Here is a 19,779-nt window from a genome sequence, read left to right as displayed (position 1 = left end):
AACCAATGCCACCGAAATGTGTGAACACAGCCTTACTCTTAAAACATCAATTTGCATAATGAAGTCATGCAAGTAAATGCCCAGCAGGCAGTACATGTAAGCGTTCACCAAAAATCCCAGAGCAAGCGATATACAAAGCAAAACAATCTTCAAATTCACAGTACAACCCATGTGGAACGTGAGACCGTTTCTCGGCAGATATTTGAAGTTGAATTTCTGTCCCTTATAGACATACCCTAATACTGTGAAAAATCATCAATACTTTAGTTTGAGGGACGCCAGTTGTACATTTAGACTGATCTCCATATGCGAGGAATCCTTACACCATACTGAGCAAATAGACACAGTAGCCTCAGCTAAATTGGAAAGATCTCCAAATGGAGAGGTCCTGCCCATCTGCATTCCACAAAGCTCTTATTCCCCCCATCAATAGGAACTTTTTCTGGAAGGTAGAGGGAAGACCGACGCTCAGCTGGGTTCACAGCTCGCACATGAAAAATTCACTTTAATCTGGCAAATGTAGAAGCAAACAGATCTTTCCTCCCGCTCTCTAGTAAAATCGGCATCAGGGGATTTCTGGGGTTTAATTTGAATCTTGTCCCAGATTTAAAAATGAATCCGACCTTTTATAAAGAGAAGCGGCGGCGCTAACATAGTCATGGAGAGACGCACGTTTACATTGGGGCTTTGTAGCACCCTTCAGAAAGCCAAAGCAAATAGAGTAACTTCCAGGATGTGGCAAATCCATTTCAACTGGGCTTTCTTCACTGATCGTGATATGACGAAACAGTGGTGAGGTCCTTCTAGACGGGAACCTTTCACTCTCTTCCAACCAGTGTGAAGTGTTGGTACATTTATGGTTAATTCACCCCTACGATGGGTAGATATTAATTTCTCAATAATGCAAGAGGCCACTGGCCTAACTACTATTACCGGCTGTCCTTACAAATATCTTACGCCTCAGCGTTCCCACTAGAAGACTCAAAGGAAGAAATCACAAGTAGGCGACAAAAGCTGCAGCAGCACTCTGTTTTTCACAGCTTCTAAAAAATGCTATGAATTTCAAGTGCTACATCTTAAAGAATTTTTTTTTTTGTTGTACATTGGAAATTTTGCTCATTCATTTATTCTGACGCTTTTTTACGACCTATAGAATAGACTATGGGAGAAAAAGAAAAAAAAGTCATACCCATAGCAAGATGTACATGATACACACAAAGATCATGAAAAACATGGGTGTAAAAAAAAAAAAAGAAAAAAAAAAATGTGCACTTCACTACCTACTACCTGATTTCATGGTACAGAACGTGTGAACGTTTCCTATACTGTGACTATAATGAGATAATCTGGTCACAGCATTGTAATCTTGTAAAGGTGGGGTACCAAGCAGGGCTGTGGAGTCAGAGTCGGAGACTTGGAAATTGAGGAGTCAGAGGTTTGGCTTACCGACTCCACAGCCCTGGTACCAAGTTTGGACACAATCCTCTATCCATAGGGAAGGTGATAATTTCCCAATTGCTGGGAGCCCAAACGCTGGGAGCCCCACTGTATCCTGAGAGCCCCGTGTGCACGACGTTGTGTTTGATCATGTGCTCCGTGCCAGTCATTCTTTATAGGACCACTTAAGAACAGCGATCGGCAGCTCCTCGCCACTGCCATTAAGCATGAATGGAGCGGAGGTGCACATGATTGACCACGACTCCATTCAAGAGCCTCGGTTCGAGGAGGAGATTTGGATCCCAGCGATTGGACCCCCAGCGATCAGGAAGTTATCCCTTATAATTTGGAATAACTTTTAAATTTGTCAAATTCCTTTTAACACCAGACATATTTAGCTCCAGAGATGGAAAGGCTGGGCAGCAGTGAATCAGAACATGACTCCGATGTAGTAAAATGCACCGATCGGGGTTAGGACGGCAATAATGAAACATGTTGTTGTTTTGAATACATCTCATTGTGTTATGGAGGAAACACAGATCTTACTACTAAGCTCCAAACACCGGAGTCCTGTGTGTTACAGAACAGACTGACGGGGGAGTAAAGAAATTCATCCCAGGACAACAGATCTCTGCTGGGTCAGTAAAGCTATGTGCACACACTGCGGAAAGGGGTGCGGATTTTTCCGCACTGATTTTGGTAAATCCGCAGTTTTTTGTGCGGATTCCACCTGCGGATTCCTATTGAGGAGCAGGTGTAAACCGCTGCGGAATCCGCAAAGAATTGACATGCTGCGGAATATAAACCGCTGCGTTTCCCCGCGGCTTTTTCTGCAGCATGTGCACTGCGGATTTTGTTTTCCATAGGTTTACATGGTACTGTAAACGCATGGAAAACTGCTGCAAATGCGCAGCGACCAATCCGCAGCAAAATCCGCAGCGTGTGCACATTCCCTTATACAATTTCCAGATTATTAGACTGCTGAGTAAGAAGCTTGGGGAGACCACCAGCACCTATGAATGGGAGACCATTCGGAGATACAGCCAGCGATCATATGTCAGGGCTTTTCCCTTAGTACACACATGTAAGACAATGTAGGCCTCTCGGGAATTAAGGACATGTTGCTACTCAGGAAAGCTTTAGGAGGTAAGCAAGTGAGACAATTATACATCTGCACAATACTAAAATTAGAAAAGCTGCCATATGGCTTGGTGAAGCCGGCATCACATTCGTATTCATTAGGAAGCGTTCTGCCAGCAGAAAAACACAAGGCCCTTCCTGCGCTCTAGAATCTGTTTATCTTTTCACCAATAATGCCTCATGTATCATCCGGCTGCTGAAAACTCCCACAGTGACCGGAGGAAAAAATGCAATGGGCGCAGCTGCACGCGTTCTCACCAGGAGCAGCCTGCCGCAGACCAGACACTTCCCCTTTATCACAGATATACTTCACCCTCATTAGCACAATCACAGCTTCCCCAGAGAAGATATCACCGATACAGGCGCAATTCCGTTTTTCCCTTCTTAGCCGAGAAAGTGAGACTTTGAAGCGATGCCAGGAATTGTTTCGTGACGCGCGTGACAAGATGACTAAGCATACAGGGGACGACCACAGAGCCGACAACACTTTTGGTTTAAGTATTGTAAAGTTAACCCATACAATGACATTTCACCGGAGCTGTCACACACCTGCAAAACATACACTAGACCCCTCATGAAGAGTACACCGTGTACTGCTCAGTGACGCAGGAAGATCACGCACATAATGTGACTGGGCTTTCCCCAGGCTTACCCTTTTTGAAGCCTAAGGCCTTAGTATATGTGAATGTATATTAAAAGCGCCTTCTGCACCTCTCTGCGCGGGGTCTTTGGTGATAAGGCTGCAGATGTGCCAACATCAAACCAATAGACTCAAAAATGTGAAGATGGGAAACCCCACTAACATCATTATTATATAACACTAGTAGGAGGGAAAACGTCGTCTTACAGAAGCTCCATACTGCAGCTCCGCAAAACTAGAATTCTTGCTCCAAAACCAAGGAACTCTGCAAATATCACGGATGATACATTTTCTACTGTTTTCTGATAATGGCTCTTATGCAGACCGCAAATAATCCGATTCTATGGTCATAAATAATCCCTTTTATCTGTCCCTACTTCTTGTGAGGGGTAGCAAGTCATAGAGAACGGATGAAAGACCAGATTGCACAGAGTTCTGCATCTATTCTGTAATTATACATCGCAGACATACAACATGAAGGAAAGGTAGGTGAAGTTAACAATAATAAGTTATCATAATTAAAAAAAGAAGGCAAATTAAAGTAGAAGGTGCAATTAGAAGGCTATGGCACCACGATCAGGAATAGTAGCGCTTTGGATGCAACGTATTTTCGCTGTGTTCTAATTGCCGCACTTATTTCTTAGCACATGTGGAGTTACGGCATCTAATGACTGCAGATTGGTCAGAATCCACAGCAGAGACTAGCATCTCCGCTACAGCAATTGCCATGCTGAGAATTGTAAGGCTATGTGCACACGTTGCGGATTTGCCTGTGGAATTTTCCGTGCAAATTCTGCAACTCTTGGCAGAAAACGCAGGTCAAAATCTGCGCAATTTTATGTGGAATTTGTGCGTTTTTCCTGGGGATTTCATGCGTTTTTACCCCTGTGTTTTCCTATAATGGAATGGGTGCAGAAACGCACAAAGAATTGTCATGGTTTTTCTATGAATCTGCTGCGGTTTCAGTGCGGAATTTTCCGCACCATTAACACAGCATTTTTATTTTCCCTTTGATTTACATTGTACTGTAAATCACATGAGGTTCTGCAGCGTTTCTGGGAGGAAAAAAAAAGCTGCGTATCCGCAGTAAATCCGCAATGTGTGCACACAGCCTAAACCCGCACTGCGGATGGGTTTACATAGTGGTAAATAGATCCACAGTGGGCACAGGTTTTCTACAAATCCCATCCATTGTGCTTGTATTGTAGAACGCAGCGTCTTAGACGCAGTGCAAAAGTGCTGGATCCAAAACGATGCTATTCCTGAACGTGGGCACGCAGCCTAAGAGCCGGTATGCGTGTTACAATGTATTCACACAACCATGTATTGTGCCACATTTCAATAAAACGCACAAAAGTCTTAGGGACTGAATCAAAAAGAATGACGTTGTGCAGTGTGTGAAGTAAGGCGGGCCAAATTCATTAGGGAGCGTGTATCTCTGAATGGATTTAGTGTACCTCTTACCTGCCGTGTGCCCTCACAGGAGGCTGACTCCATTCTTACGGTGTAAATTATGATCAATTTGTTGTCTGGCCGTTTCCCCTTTCGACTAAACTCTGCCTATTTCTTAAAAAGTCACTGTCTTTTTTTTTAGCAACTACAAGCAGCGCAAAATATCTAGTTATTTTTACTAAAAAATTCCAGCAAAAATGTCTGCTGAATCGATTGCCAGTTGGCACAGTTTTTACAGGTGGAACACATGGTCGCTGTGAGCACACATAGCTTCACCATGTATCCCTTCAATCAAAACAGCAAACCACCCGCCGGTGTGATTACAGCTGAATGTCTAATTCAGAAGGCAATACCTCCCTCCAAACCAGATCTGTAATACAGGAACATCTCATGCAAGTTTCTGCCCTTTACGTGGCAGGGACGGTGCATTTTGTACACCGCGGTTCCTATGTAGGAGCTCATCCTAGGGCTGCGTTCACACATCTGTGTGCCACGCTTCACGCATCTCCTGATCCTCCATGTCCACAGCATCTCGGCATATATGAGGCTGGCGAGTGCGAGTCCGGAGACCTGTGGCCGCTCCATGCATCGTGGTCCGACACACGGATTTATGAATCCAGACTTTGTGACTCAGACAGTTCCTTGCAAAAACAATTCGGACTCATTTGATCATTACTGACTTGAGCTGTTCAGGGATTTTACTCAAAAATGAGTAAGATTTAAAAAATCTATATTTATTAAAAAACATGCTTGCTGATGGTTTCCATTATTTTCCCAGTCCTAAAATGCTGACTGAAGATAAAAAAAACATAGCTACTTTGTGGTTTACTTGAATGTCCGCTTTTTACACTGTCCTAAAAGCAAACTTATCTGCCATCATGCATTCAGTGCACAGTCTATTATAAATCATACATTTCTTTCAGTGAACGTTCACTAACCACAGCTAATGTATCTGAGCCCCGTTCACTTCAGTGTGGAAGAGCTGAATGCCAGAGGCAACCCAAAATTTTCAAAACCCGGACTACCCCTCTCAAATGTCATGTTCTGAGAAGCAGATTGTGGTCAATATGTAGCAAAAAAAGGTCCAGTGTGAGTGTATAATGGGCAGATTTGTGTGGTCACATTATGGATGCAAGTCCTGAGCAAGGACCCAAGCTGACTGTTTCATAGATCCGTAATACAGGCACACTCATGCACCCATAATACCCGCCTCTGAAACTGCTCCAATTCTACATTTCCGAGGACGTTATTGAATAATTGAATAAAGACTGTTTACGGGAAAGACTCCAGCGGTGAATATAAAAGTGAAACCAAAAATGCAGAAGTGAAATACATGAGAGAAATAAGGGGGATAAGGCTCACAAGCAATGCAAGCGAAACCACCGACAAAGACAAGGAGGCAGAAAGGAATGGATGACAAAATGATCAGAAACTTTCTATGTAATAGCAAAGGTCACCGTGTAAAGCATCCAGCTGTGCCATTACCCTGAGCAGCTCCAGGAGGCTGCAGCGTGGTTACATTTTAGCTGAAAAACCCACAGACTAGCCAAAGGGGGCGTCTCACGGTAAACTTGGCAAATTGTACAATTAAGAGATTTGATCATCATAGGGTGGTGTTCCCCACAAGGACCCCTGTATGTACTGATGTGCACCCGCTGCAAAGGTCTCAAACACTCCATACATTGGCGGCCATGCTTTTAGCTAAAGCTTTCCCCCCTTCCAGCAAAATCAGCTGTTTGATGACCTCTGACAAGACAACCCTAGAAGTGCCACCAGATTTTGCATTAAACTGCATCCATTGTTAATAATAATAAAATCTTTATTTTTATATAGCGCTAACATATTCCGCAGTGCTTTACAGTTTGCACACATTATCACCTGATGAGACTGATGTACTTACTTTAAAAATCCCTGCCAGAAACGATGTAATAGGCATTTTAATATCAGGCAGTAAAGTGGATTATACTGCCATTTTGACCTGCACTTTCTAATTAAGTACACCAGCCTCATCAGGTCTAAGATTATTTAAGAATTTACGTGGATTGTATTGGAAATTCTGGTCATAGACCGCCTTTAATGTTACAGAATATATTCTGAATTAGAGAAGTCCACACTTATTTTCATTTTTCCTGCACTTAGCTAATTAAAAAAAACAGTCATTCTGTATAGATGAACATGAACTTCTGACAGCCGACATGCCATGCAGAGCAAATGTCCAGGGACCAAGTGGGAAGATCCCGGACACCTCTGCATGGAGTTAATCATCCTCACAATTTTTACATGTGAGATACCTGCAAAAACTGTGAAGGCAACTACTGCGTCACAAATCACAAAAGCAGCAAATTGGTGTAAAAACCCAAGCACTTCCTCCGATGTGGATCTGATGAAATGTTAACAGCTAAGTATGATTACAATCCTACTAGAGAACATCTGCACCAATGTAGAAAGGGGCAGAAATGTAGAAACTCCAAATACACCTACAAAGCAAGTACCAGGACCCTGCAAGACAAACACATGCCTGTCAGATGAAGTGCCGAGTGATGTACGGCGTCTGTACAACACTGGTGGCTAACAGAATTCGTTATGACAGCCTAACAAGTGCCAGTAATTAATAAGATGGTGACATCATGGCGCCATCATACATCACTACAATCAGCGTCAGATTGCACATGCCCAGGTGCTATGAGAATGTGGCCCACAGATGCTACCTTCCCACAGCCCAGGAAATTTCTTGTGCGTAAGCGCCAGTCCTGACATTATACGATATCATCAAGTGTTGTCCTTTAAGTGATTACTTCGGATAGATTACTCACAGGATAGAGAGGCAGAGATGCTCCTGACAGGGACCTTGGGTGCCCACATACAAGTCATGTCAGACTGCACATGAAAAAGAATTGTGGCTTCAACGTATAAGATATGGCAACTAAAATTATTAAGGGGACAGATGATCTCCAGAACCCCATGTTATCAACCATAGGGTTACACGGTTTGGGAAAAAGATGGCTTCAAGAGGAACTGTCATCAGATTAAAGACCGCTTTTTTTCTCCCCACTGCTAAGTACTGATCTTGTTTTTTGGGGGAAGGGGAGGAAATTAGCTCTATGGTTCCTCAGATATGAGACTTTAGTTACTGTTAATTTTCAGGAGCCCCGATAAGTTTCTATATACACGCACACAGCAAGGCCTGTCAGTCTAGCAGACCATGACAGGACAGAAGCTGCTGGGGATCCTTCAACTTCAGTTTTTTTATTTGTCTTCTTATATCAAGTTGTTAAATGTTCTATTCAATTTATTTCAAATAATATTTATTGGGTTTTCCAGGATAAAATTTGTACTTCCCTCCTGCCATGCCAGCACTGCCCTCTCACTGCTGCGGCCAAGCATATGGCTCATCGATCGTGTGCCGGCTACATCACCAGATAGTGATGACCAATGAACCACCCATACAGCTCCTATATAGATCACCCCTAGCATCTCCAGACTTCAGGATGCTGGAAAAGCTGGATAGAAACCAGTTTAGAAGCTGGAAACTGTTTACAGATTTTGCCCTTTAATTGTACGCTTGCGGCACCTGAAAGGCCAAGAGATATTTTTTTCCTCATTCTGACAGATACTATTGTGGCTTAGCAAGCACTATGTTAAGTTTCATCCTAATAAGATGCTTGCTGAATAAAAACCTTGCATAATGTTATTCACGTCATACTAAATGGAGAAAATATTGTAATAAGACTGGGAAAGCTGGTTATACTGGAATGGTTTGCACAGAGCTAATGCTCCAATTGGCAGCGCATCTTTAAAGAATCCGGCTTCAGACAACACCTCCAACAGGACAGGTGCTCCTTCCCCATTGCTTCACGCTCTTCTCAAGTGTCTTACCTTGCTCTTTGATCTGCCGAATCTGCTTCACAGTTTCCTTCAAAATTGCACATTTATCGGGTTTAAAGTTGAAGTTGTCAATATCATTGAAATTAGCGAAAATCAGCTCTGCCAGCTCCTCGATGTATCTGTTCTCCTGCTCTCGGTTACGCTTCTCAGTGCTCCTCTTGGGGCTGCAAAACACATTGATAGAATGAATGGACAGCACAGGTAATTGGGACATTCCTCAGCTACACACCGTACAATACGTATCACGCAGGATCCAGTGTGTAGCACATAACAGCTTATTATTTTTTCTTTGTAAAGGACACTATGTTCCTTACACTACAGCGATGGGTGTGACAAGCTCACCGGTCTTATGCCGCTGGGCAATGTGTATTTGTACAGTACCCATCGGCTCTCCGATTTATTTCATACATATATAATTCTGGGACCCTTCGTCTTAGAACCTTGTGCCATTCCTCTATTACTCCCCCTGGAAATATAGGACTACACAGACAGCTGTGTGTTCCCATTACTCTTGTAAAAGAAGCCTCTGACAACATATACTCTGACGTTGTCTAATCAGTGCTGACAGTGTCAGATTGCAAAGACATGTCGTGCAGTGGCAGTAAACGTTACATTGGCTAGACACAATGCACAGCGTTCTTCCAAGACCTCCTGAACCACTGTACAGCCAAAAGCAATCCCCCCAGAGACCCTCAGGAGCACTTGGCCGAACGCTGCGGTCTCTTCTAGGAGTCAGGAGGCCCCGGACATACAATCTGTCGGACGATCCTGCTGATATCGGTGGGTGCAGCAGATTTAGTCTAATGTGTATAGGGGGCCATTATCTGTTAATAAACTGAAGATGTAAATGTAGACAAGTGTATCAAGAACAATTATCCAGATGCAGAAAACTGGGACCAACTATAAACTAAAGGAGACAAATTCTATATGTATCTATTAGAAAGGCTTAAAAATACAACACACAATGTTTATGTCATGTAAGAATCATTTTCAGTACTTTTATAGCATGCAAGGGATAAATCAGCCTTTTCATGATCAGACTCCAGGTGTCAGATAGGGACAGGCTCTGCTTCCAGTCCATTATCAGAACCGTACAACTTCCGGGAAGAGGGGCACAAAATGACAAAAACCTATCAACACAAAAGCTTCTGGAAACCATGCTACTGGACAGGCAATACAGATCTTCTGGGTGATCTACTGCACTCCACTACTACAGCTTAGTAGAAATGGAGACGTTTGCCATATAGAATCTGTTAGCCTAAAAATGGTAATGAAGAAACAGGCTGTTTAATGGCGCGTTTACTCTGAAAGATTAGCATGCAGGAGCGTTCTTAAGGGTACTGTCACACAGTGGCACTTTGATCGCTCCGACGGCACGATCCGTGACGTTGCAGCGTCGCTTGATTATCGCTCCAGCGTCGTAGACTGAGGTCACACTTTGCAATGCACGGCGCTGGAGCGATAATTTCATGACGTAGTTGCGATGTAGAAGTCATACGGGACATTGGGAATATCGTGCACACCTTTGTTACACGCTGCGATCATGCCGCCACAGCGGGACACTTGACGACGAAATAAAGTTTCAAACGATCTGCTACGACGTACGATTCTCAGCAGGGTCCCTGATCGCAGTAGCGTGTCAGACACTGCGATATCGTAACTATATCGCTGGAACGTCACGGATCTGTGTGACAGTACCCTAAGAATGCATTCTTCACCATAATCTTTCCGTGTAAACAGGCTGCTGATCACCCAATGAACAAACAAAACGCTCGCCCATCGGGTGAAAGGATCATCGTTCTCAACGACGCACCGTCCTGGGTAAGCCAGACTCACACTGTCGGGAGCAATGGAGGCCGAAGTGCACGGAGCGACCAATTAAGCTGCCGTCACACTATCAGTATTTGGTCAGTATTTTACATCCATATTTGTAAGCCAAAACCAGGAGTGGGTGATAAATACAGAAGTGGTGCATATGTTTCTGTTATACTTTTCCTCTATTTGTTCCACTCCTGGTTTTGGCTTACAAATATGGATGTAAAATACTGACAAAATACTGCTATAGTGACGGCAGCCTCATATATCGATAAGTGCACATCATTTACTGCGGCCTGCCAGTATAAAGAAGCTATTAAATGACTGTCCATCAGTAAAAGTTTACTGATCAGTGGCCGTTTAGAGCACCCCGTTGGTCCGTGCAAAACAACTTTTAGGGCTTGTTCACACTATCCTTTTTTTGCTGCGGATTATGCTGCGAATTTTTTGGAAAAACCGCAGTTCAAAACCGCGGTGATTTTCACTGCGGTTTTTTGTGCGTTTTCTACTGCGGATTCCACTGCGGGTTTCCAACTGCAGTTTCCTATTGGTGCAGGTGGAAACCCGCTGCGGAATCCGCAGAAAGAATTGACATGCTACTTCTTTTTTTCCGCAGAAAATCCGCGCTGATTTTCAAGCGGAAAAACGCAAAGTGGGCACAGCGGTTTTTGTTTTCCATAGGGTAACATTGTACTGTACCCTGCATGGAAAACGGCTGCGGATCCGCAGCTGCAAATCCGCTGCGGATCCGCAGCAAAAACCGCAGCGTGTGAACATAGCCTTACTGTCTAACCACACAGACACTGTTGTCATTATGGGGCTGATCGTGGTATATAAGGTGGTAAATATCTGGGATGGGAGTGCGTAAACCAACCCAGTGGTGCAAATTTATGGGGCCAACGACACAGCACCTGGTCTGAAAATATACAAGTGGCGCCAAAGGGTTAAAGTGGAACAAAAATGTCAACCACAAAGTAAATGCAAAGCAGTTTCAATCCTAAAAAGCCATTGTTAGCATTTCCCATACATATGATGAGCATAATAACATTTAATGGAAGTTATTGGGATATTCTAAAAATTACCAAAAGACTGGAAACACCTATCACAGGAACCTCTGTATCAACATATCCTATAGCCTCCTGCTATCAGTCACCACTGAGAAGGGTCTACAATAGGAGGCAGAAGTGGGGACACATCATCATTCTGTGCACCACAAAGTACCCGTAAAGTAAGGACTACGGCATGGAAATGATTAGCACTGCCGCCTTCCTTAGGGTCATGTGAGCAATTTGCCTTATTTGTGCCGGCTTAATAGGAATGTGAAAAATAATGAGACTCTGTGAGGGAATTAACAGTGTAACACCACATGCTGGATCTCAGCGAGAAAACAATAATTCTAGTCTTCAGTCCAGAGCAAAACATGGATCTCAATCACACAAGACAGTCACAAGAATCTATTAGTCACAGGGCTTGTCCCTGCTCCACCCCCATACGATGCAGCGCACATACGTGTGCATGTCTGTGTGCATGAACAACATGGGAGAATGTGTGTGCATGAACAACATGGAGAGCATGTCTGTGTGCATGAACAACATGGAGAGCATGTCTGTGTGCATGAACAACATGGAGAGCATGTCTGTGTGCATGAACAACATGGAGAGCATGTCTGTGTGCATGAACAACATGGAGAGCATGTCTGTGTGCATGAACAACATGGAGAGCATGTCTGTGTGCATGAACAACATGGAGAGCATGTCTGTGTGCATGAACAACATGGAGAGCATGTCTGTGTGCATGAACAACATGGAGAGCATGTCTGTGTGCATGAACAACATGGAGAGCATGTCTGTGTGCATGAACAACATGGAGAGCATGTCTGTGTGCATGAACAACATGGAGAGCATGTCTGTGTGCATGAACAACATGGAGAGCATGTCTGTGTGCATGAACAACATGGAGAGCATGTCTGTGTGCATGAACAACATGGAGAGCATGTCTGTGTGCATGAACAACATGGAGAGCATGTCTGTGTGCATGAACAACATGGAGAGCATGTCTGTGTGCATGAACAACATGGAGAGCATGTCTGTGTGCATGAACAACATGGAGAGCATGTCTGTGTGCATGAACAACATGGAGAGCATGTCTGTGTGCATGAACAACATGGAGAGCATGTCTGTGTGCATGAACAACATGGAGAGCATGTCTGTGTGCATGAACAACATGGAGAGCATGTCTGTGTGCATGAACAGCATGGAGAGCATGTCTGTGTGCATGAACAACATGGAGTATGTGTGTGCATGAACAACATGGAGTATGTGTGTGCATGAACAACATGGAGAGCATGTCTGTGTGCATGAACAACATGGAGAGCATGTGTGTGTGCATGAACAACATGGAGTATGTGTGTGCATGTACAACATGGAGAGCATGTCTGTGTGCATGAACAACATGGAGAGCATGTCTGTGTGCATGAACAACATGGAGAGCATGTCTGTGTGCATGAACAGCATGGAGAGCATGTCTGTGTGCATGAACAACATGGAGTATGTGTGTGCATGAACAACATGGAGTATGTGTGTGCATGAACAACATGGAGAGCATGTCTGTGTGCATGAACAACATGGAGAGCATGTCTGTGTGCATGAACAACATGGAGAGCATGTCTGTGTGCATGAACAGCATGGAGAGCATGTCTGTGTGCATGAACAACATGGAGTATGTGTGTGCATGAACAACAGAGTATGTGTGTGCATGAACAACATGGAGTGTGTGTGTGCATGAACAACATGGAGAGCATGTCTGTGCATGAATATGGAGTATGTCTGTGTGCATGAACAACATGGAGAGCATGTCTGTGTGCATGTACAACATGGAGAGCATGTGTGTGTACATGTACAAAATGGAGAGTATGTCTGTGTGCATGAACAACATGGAGTATGTGTGTGCATGAATATGGAGTATATCTGTGTGCGCATGTACAACACAGAGTATGTCTGTGTGCATGAACAACATGGAGAATGTCTGTGCATGAACAATATGGAGCATGTCTGTGTGCATGAACAACATGGAGAGCATGTCTGTGTGCAAGTACAACATGGAGAGCATGTCTGTGTGCATGTACAACATGGAGAGCATGTGTGTGTACATGTACAAAATGGAGAGTATGTCTGTGTGCATGAACAACATGGAGTATGTGTGTGCATGAATATGGAGTATATCTGTGTGCGCATGTACAACACAGAGTATGTCTGTGTGCATGAACAACATGGAGAATGTCTGTGCATGAACAACATGGAGAATGTCTGTGCATGAACAACATGGAGAATGTCTGTGCATGAACAACATGGAGAGCATGTCTGTGTGCATGAACAACATGGAGAGCATGTCTGTGTGCATGAACAACATGGAGAGCATGTGTGTGTGCATGAACAACATGGAGTATGTGTGTGTGCATGAATATGGAGTATGTCTGTGTGCGCATGTACAACACAGTATGCCTGTGTGCATGAACAACATGGAGAATGTCTGTGTGCATGAACAATATGGAGCATGTCTGTGTGCATGTACAACATGGAGAGCATGTGTGTGTGCATGAACAACATGGAGTATGTGTGTGCATGTACAACATGGAGAGCATGTCTGTGTGCATGAACAACATGGAGAGCATGTCTGTGTGCATGAACAACATGGAGAGCATGTCTGTGTGCATGAACAGCATGGAGAGCATGTCTGTGTGCATGAACAACATGGAGTATGTGTGTGCATGAACAACATGGAGTATGTGTGCATGAACAACATGGAGAGCATGTCTGTGTGCATGAACAACATGGAGAGCATGTGTGTGTGCATGAACAACATGGAGTATGTGTGTGCATGAACAACATGGAGTATGTGTGTGCATGAACAACATGGAGAGCATGTCTGTGTGCATGAACAACATGGAGAGCATGTGTGTGTGCATGAACAACATGGAGTGTGTGTGTGCATGAACAACATGGAGAGCATGTCTGTGCATGAATATGGAGTATGTCTGTGTGCATGAACAACATGGAGAGCATGTCTGTGTGCATGTACAACATGGAGAGCATGTGTGTGTACATGTACAAAATGGAGAGTATGTCTGTGTGCATGACCAACATGGATTATGTGTGTGCATGAATATGGAGTATATCTGTGTGCGCATGTACAACACAGAGTATGTCTGTGTGCATGAACAACATGGAGAATGTCTGTGCATGAACAATATGGAGCATGTCTGTGTGCATGAACAACATGGAGAGCATGTCTGTGTGCAAGTACAACATGGAGAGCATGTCTGTGTGCATGTACAACATGGAGAGCATGTGTGTGTACATGTACAAAATGGAGAGTATGTCTGTGTGCATGACCAACATGGATTATGTGTGTGCATGAATATGGAGTATATCTGTGTGCGCATGTACAACACAGAGTATGTCTGTGTGCATGAACAACATGGAGAATGTCTGTGCATGAACAACATGGAGAGCATGTCTGTGTGCATGAACAACATGGAGAGCATGTCTGTGTGCATGAACAACATGGAGAGCATGTGTGTGTGCATGAACAACATGGAGTATGTGTGTGTGCATGAATATGGAGTATGTCTGTGTGCGCATGTACAACACAGTATGCCTGTGTGCATGAACAACATGGAGAATGTCTGTGTGCATGAACAATATGGAGCATGTCTGTGTGCATGAACAACATGGAGAGCATGTCTGTGTGCATGTACAACATGGAGAGCATGTCTGTGTGCATGAACAACATGGAGAGCATGTCTGTGTGCATGTACAACATGGAGAGCATGTCTGTGTGCATGTACAACATGGACAGGTTTACATCACACCGACACAATTTCATCACAAAAACTTTCAACAGAATCTCATCATAAATGCCTGAGAATCATGGCCGCCATCTATAGGCATCAAGAACTGGAGGACGCCATCACATTTCCCACCCATACACATCAGATTATCAGGGGGACCAGATACCAAAAATCTAATGTGTGAGTCATGTACAATTACAAGCTGTACATTAGGAGGCCATCTCACCTTATTAATTGGGTACAATTGCAAAGTGCTCGTAAAAACACTCCGCTTTGCCATTTAACCCTTATTAAAATTTCTGTTCTCAATGAAGTAGGAATTATTATTTCTATAGTTTAGGATTCGTTCCCAGAGTTACCAGCCACCTCAGAGGTGGCCAGTTTCCTAGGCGAGGAGTACGATACGTGCCCGCAGAGTGTTTTCTAAACTGATCGCTGGTCAGACCCAGCCATCTTTAGAGCCCATGTGCTTCTCCGATGACCCTGCTAGCAGCATGGGAGAGGGCACATTTCTGGCCAGCGGCTGATCCATGCTGCTAGCCCAGCTGTCAATCTTTGCCCCCTGGAAAGCAGGAAACAGAGGCTGGGGATGGGTGCGCTCCTGCTGATAGGAACTTGAAATAGGCCCTTTAATCAGTTTTCATAGTTTGCTTGCAGTCAGTGAATGTAAGCTGAAAACCTGTCCTGTCCAAGGCATTTGTCCTCAAAGGCACATTGCTCCCAAAAAAATGTGTACAGTCCAGAATCCATTCTTTTTAGGCAACCATTTGTATAGGAAAGCTCAGCTTACTCTGTTATATACAGTTAAATCAAAAGTATAGCCGGCAGATGGAGACCAAAAGAACATGCATGTGGTGCAGTGCGGCATATGGGAACGTTAAATATATGTCAGGAGCTTTTTCTAGAGGATACTTTGAGCTATGTGCACATGGAATACGTACATTACAACTCTCCCTTAAAGGGATGTTGTCAGCACAGAACGATTGTTCGAACCAAGTCCAGGCGCTCAGTGCACCATGGTGGGGTCAATCATTTACATACACCTTCCCGCCTGCTTGGATTTCATCTATCTCTACCCTTCTCTGAGTGTATATAAATGTTTGGCCCCGCCGTGAAGCACCGAGCGGAGGGACTTGGTTTGAACAATCGCTCTGTGCGGACAGTCCCTTTAATAGGAGTCTTGAACCGCTTTAAGAGTATGTTCACACAAAGGGTTTTTTAAGTGTCAGAAAAAAAAACCCAAAACAAATCCTATTTGTAGAAGAGTCTACAGAAGAAATCCTTTTCTGACACAGATTTGCAGTTCAAACTGTCCTGGGTGATTTTCGAGCAGGATCTGCCTCAATGGGTAACAACATCTCACTTATTGTGGGAGTTTTCAAAACCTAAGAAGAGAAATGTGCGACCGTATGAATGGCACCTGGATTTCCAACTGTGCTATTTGTGAGAGCGCAACTTTGTGCGCACATACCCTTATAGTATAAAAACTCTGTATTCCAAAGAAACTTTCTGCACACTGCACCCCATTTGGCAGGACAGAAGGTTTTGTAAGATTTCTCGGCTCCTGGACTTCGCTGGTCTGTGAACTGAAGCAAAATCCTTTAGCTGCCCTATGATAACACAGCACAATTACCTTGGGCCAAGCTGATCGGGACTTTCTTTCCTCTTCCGCTGCTCCACCCTGGAAGGGTCTGAGGGATTATCTCCTATTCCACTCATCTTGTACACATATCAGCAACTAAAGAAAGGGGAAAAAAAGGAATGATGATCAGCAGAGATCCACATGTGATGCCAAGTGATAAAACACTGCTCAGTTTCCTCCTTATACTGTGTACACAAAGGTGAAATGTGCATACAGAAAATAGGGAATGGCAGAAATAACATTATGTTATCAGAAATGTTTCCTGTACTGGTGAAGTGACTACAGGAGAATTGATACAGGAAAGATATATATCTTGGTACCGTGTTAGCCAGTAGATAGAATATTTAGAATTGATTTTTTTTCTGTGCTATGTTGTGCATAAATATGTTCTTCAGAATTTCTTTTAGTCTTTGCCTGTTGAAGAGACCTGTGTAGTCTCGAAAGCTTGCAATTTGTTACCATCTTTTCAGTTAGCAATTAAAAGGTCTCAATTCTAAATATTTTACAGGAGTATTGGTGAGTGCAGACCTCCCCCACCTGCACACCTATCAGCGAGCTGCTGTTTTTGGCAGTCTGTGATCTGTCAGTGTGCAGCATAGCAGGCTGTCATTGAACAATCTGACTGCTGACAGGTCCACAGAGGCAACAGTGGGCTTGTGAGATTCCTAGAAGCCTGGCTGTTCATAATTTGTCCGCTCCTGTGGCCAAAGGAAGCTTCTGATTACATCATATTAGGGAATAGGGATGCTCTGCTGTTTTGCATCATGTTTCTAAAAGTGTCTGTAAAAGTGACGCTATAAAACATTAGAAGAATGGAAAGCTCATGACTGCTCGTATACAGCACGATCCGATATGCCAGTCATGAGAAATCCAGTGTAGAAGCCATAGGCAAATCAGTAGGAAAGTCCTGCTACCAACTACACTGATATGCCCCCAGTGAACGGCCAACCTGATTTTCATACGGCTTCTATGCTAGATTTCACACTGGATCACTGCTAAAAACGTATCAAGGTTTTAAAGGGAACAAGCACCTTTAAAAGAGGTTGTCAGGTGTAAGAGGCAAAGTCGTGACTGCAGACTGCCACACTGACAGTGCGCAATGTGCACACGGTCACTACTCCCTAGTATTCCCAGTGCAGGAGAGCGTTCATGTGATTTGCGCACTTGTCACGTGCAGAGTAGACTCTACTCCCCAATGTAATGTTTTATGTCATTTGGGCATGTCTGGTTTCGGACTGCAGATCGCATTGTTCTCCCGGAGATAAGCCACCGTCTTTCTTCTAGAGAACATGGGAGCGCTCGGCCAAACGAGTGCCCCTCTGTAGGGGAGATTTGGCTGAAATGACTGTCGGCCAAATGATTGGCAGAAGCATCGTTCAGCTGACAGCCACTTATCGTTTATGTCAGGCTTCAGATATCTGTCACCACAATGATGTGAAGCAGATAAGTGTTCAGCGTGTACGGACCCCAGCACATTGATATCTAAGGCAGCTGTCACTTCACAAGGGGTGATGAATGCATTTTACTCATGGTAATTGATAGAAAAAATGAAGGAAGAAAAAGTGGTTTTCTACCATAAAACATAAAAGACACGGCTCATTGTTATCTAGGTTATTGTACTTCCCTACCACTTGGTTCCTTTTTTATTTTTTTAAACACGTAGACAATTTACTAGTAAAATAAGATGGGCCTTCTGCTAGGTCCAGCAATATTCAGTAATCTTAGGGGAAATGAGGATGGACATTAGCCTGCCGGTAACACACCATAACCAACCTGCCCCAGGTCAGCTTCTAGAATGGGGGTGAGGGAATTATAAGGCTGTGTGCACACATTGCTGATTTTTTGTGTTTTTTCGCGTTTTTCCCCGGTAAAAACGCTATAAAACCGCAAAAAAAAGCATACAATATGCATCCCATCATTTAGAATGAATTCTGCATGTTTTGTGCACATGATGGGTTTTTTTCCGCGAAAAAAAACGCATCGCGGTAAAAAACGCAGCATGTTCATTAATTTTGTGGGTTTTTTTGCGGATTTCCCACTATAAAATGCATTGGGAAATGTCTGGAAAAAAACGCATCAAAAATGCACCAAAAACGCGGCAAAAAACTAATGCAGATTACTTGCAGAAAATTTCAGGTTTTTCTCAGGAATTTTCTGCAAGAATTCCTGAACGTGTGCACATAGCCTTACACCTCCATCATAAATGTTTAACAAATATGTGAGCAACAATTATACAACTCATTCACGGGATCTCAAAGTTGTGAATCACTGCTGCAGCCCATGATCCTCATCATCCAATGCATCCATATCAGTAGGCGCTACCCTCATATTCCTCTTACTCCATGCTGATGTTAATTAGTATAGAGTAATAAGAGAAAAAGACAGAAAGAGAAGTAAAGTGGAGGTTGCATAGAGGTCAGTGCTTCCTCAGCACAGTCTCTGCTGCTCACTGGGGGAAGCACAGGAGATAACCTCGCACTACGGCGGCGTTACCTCCCTGCAGGAGGCATACAGCACTTACACTTTCTTAACGCAATCGGTTTATTTTATTTTTTACAATGAACATTTATCTTGAAAATTTTATCAGTTCACATAAAGGCAATTAATCTGACGGCTCACGATCAGATGTGATCTGTTACCACTTAAGACCCCCCCATACATGTTACATAAAAGTTGGACAAACCGACCACCTAATGTACATGGGGGTCTCCCAACTATCCCCCCACAGGTTGGGTTGAGGGAAATGGAGATTGTGTGGTTGGATTTCAAATTCCCAATGCTTTTGTTCAGGTGGGAGATCTGCTCTCACAGACCACCCCGAGACACCAGGCTGAATTACAACACATGAATTGGACGCCAGAATCCCTTTACAGGGTCCTTCCCTATAGAGACCACCAAGTGAGGCCTTACAGGCTTGTG

At 43.8% G+C, this 19,779-nt stretch overlaps 1 protein-coding gene across 5 annotated transcripts in view; it reads right to left on the bottom strand.

Annotated features, from left to right (window-relative positions):
• Positions 1 to 19,779, bottom strand: part of NCOA2 (nuclear receptor coactivator 2) — a 181,738-nt gene that overhangs the window by 38,311 nt on the left and 123,648 nt on the right. For all 5 annotated transcript variants that reach the window (XM_077270626.1, XM_077270630.1, XM_077270627.1 and 2 more), the window contains 2 exons: positions 16,852 to 16,956; positions 8,546 to 8,718 (listed from right to left, as the gene is read on the bottom strand). In XM_077270626.1, the coding sequence (XP_077126741.1) occupies positions 8,546 to 8,718; positions 16,852 to 16,937 (259 nt within the window). In that variant the 5' untranslated portion in view covers positions 16,938 to 16,956. The remainder of the gene's footprint in view (positions 1 to 8,545; positions 8,719 to 16,851; positions 16,957 to 19,779) is intronic.

Source organism: Ranitomeya variabilis, chromosome 6 (genome assembly GCF_051348905.1).
Source record: "Ranitomeya variabilis isolate aRanVar5 chromosome 6, aRanVar5.hap1, whole genome shotgun sequence".
NCBI lineage: Eukaryota > Metazoa > Chordata > Amphibia > Anura > Dendrobatidae > Ranitomeya > Ranitomeya variabilis.
The sequence above is the reverse complement of the archived record's forward strand: the minus strand, read 5'-3'. Positions and strand labels throughout refer to the sequence as shown.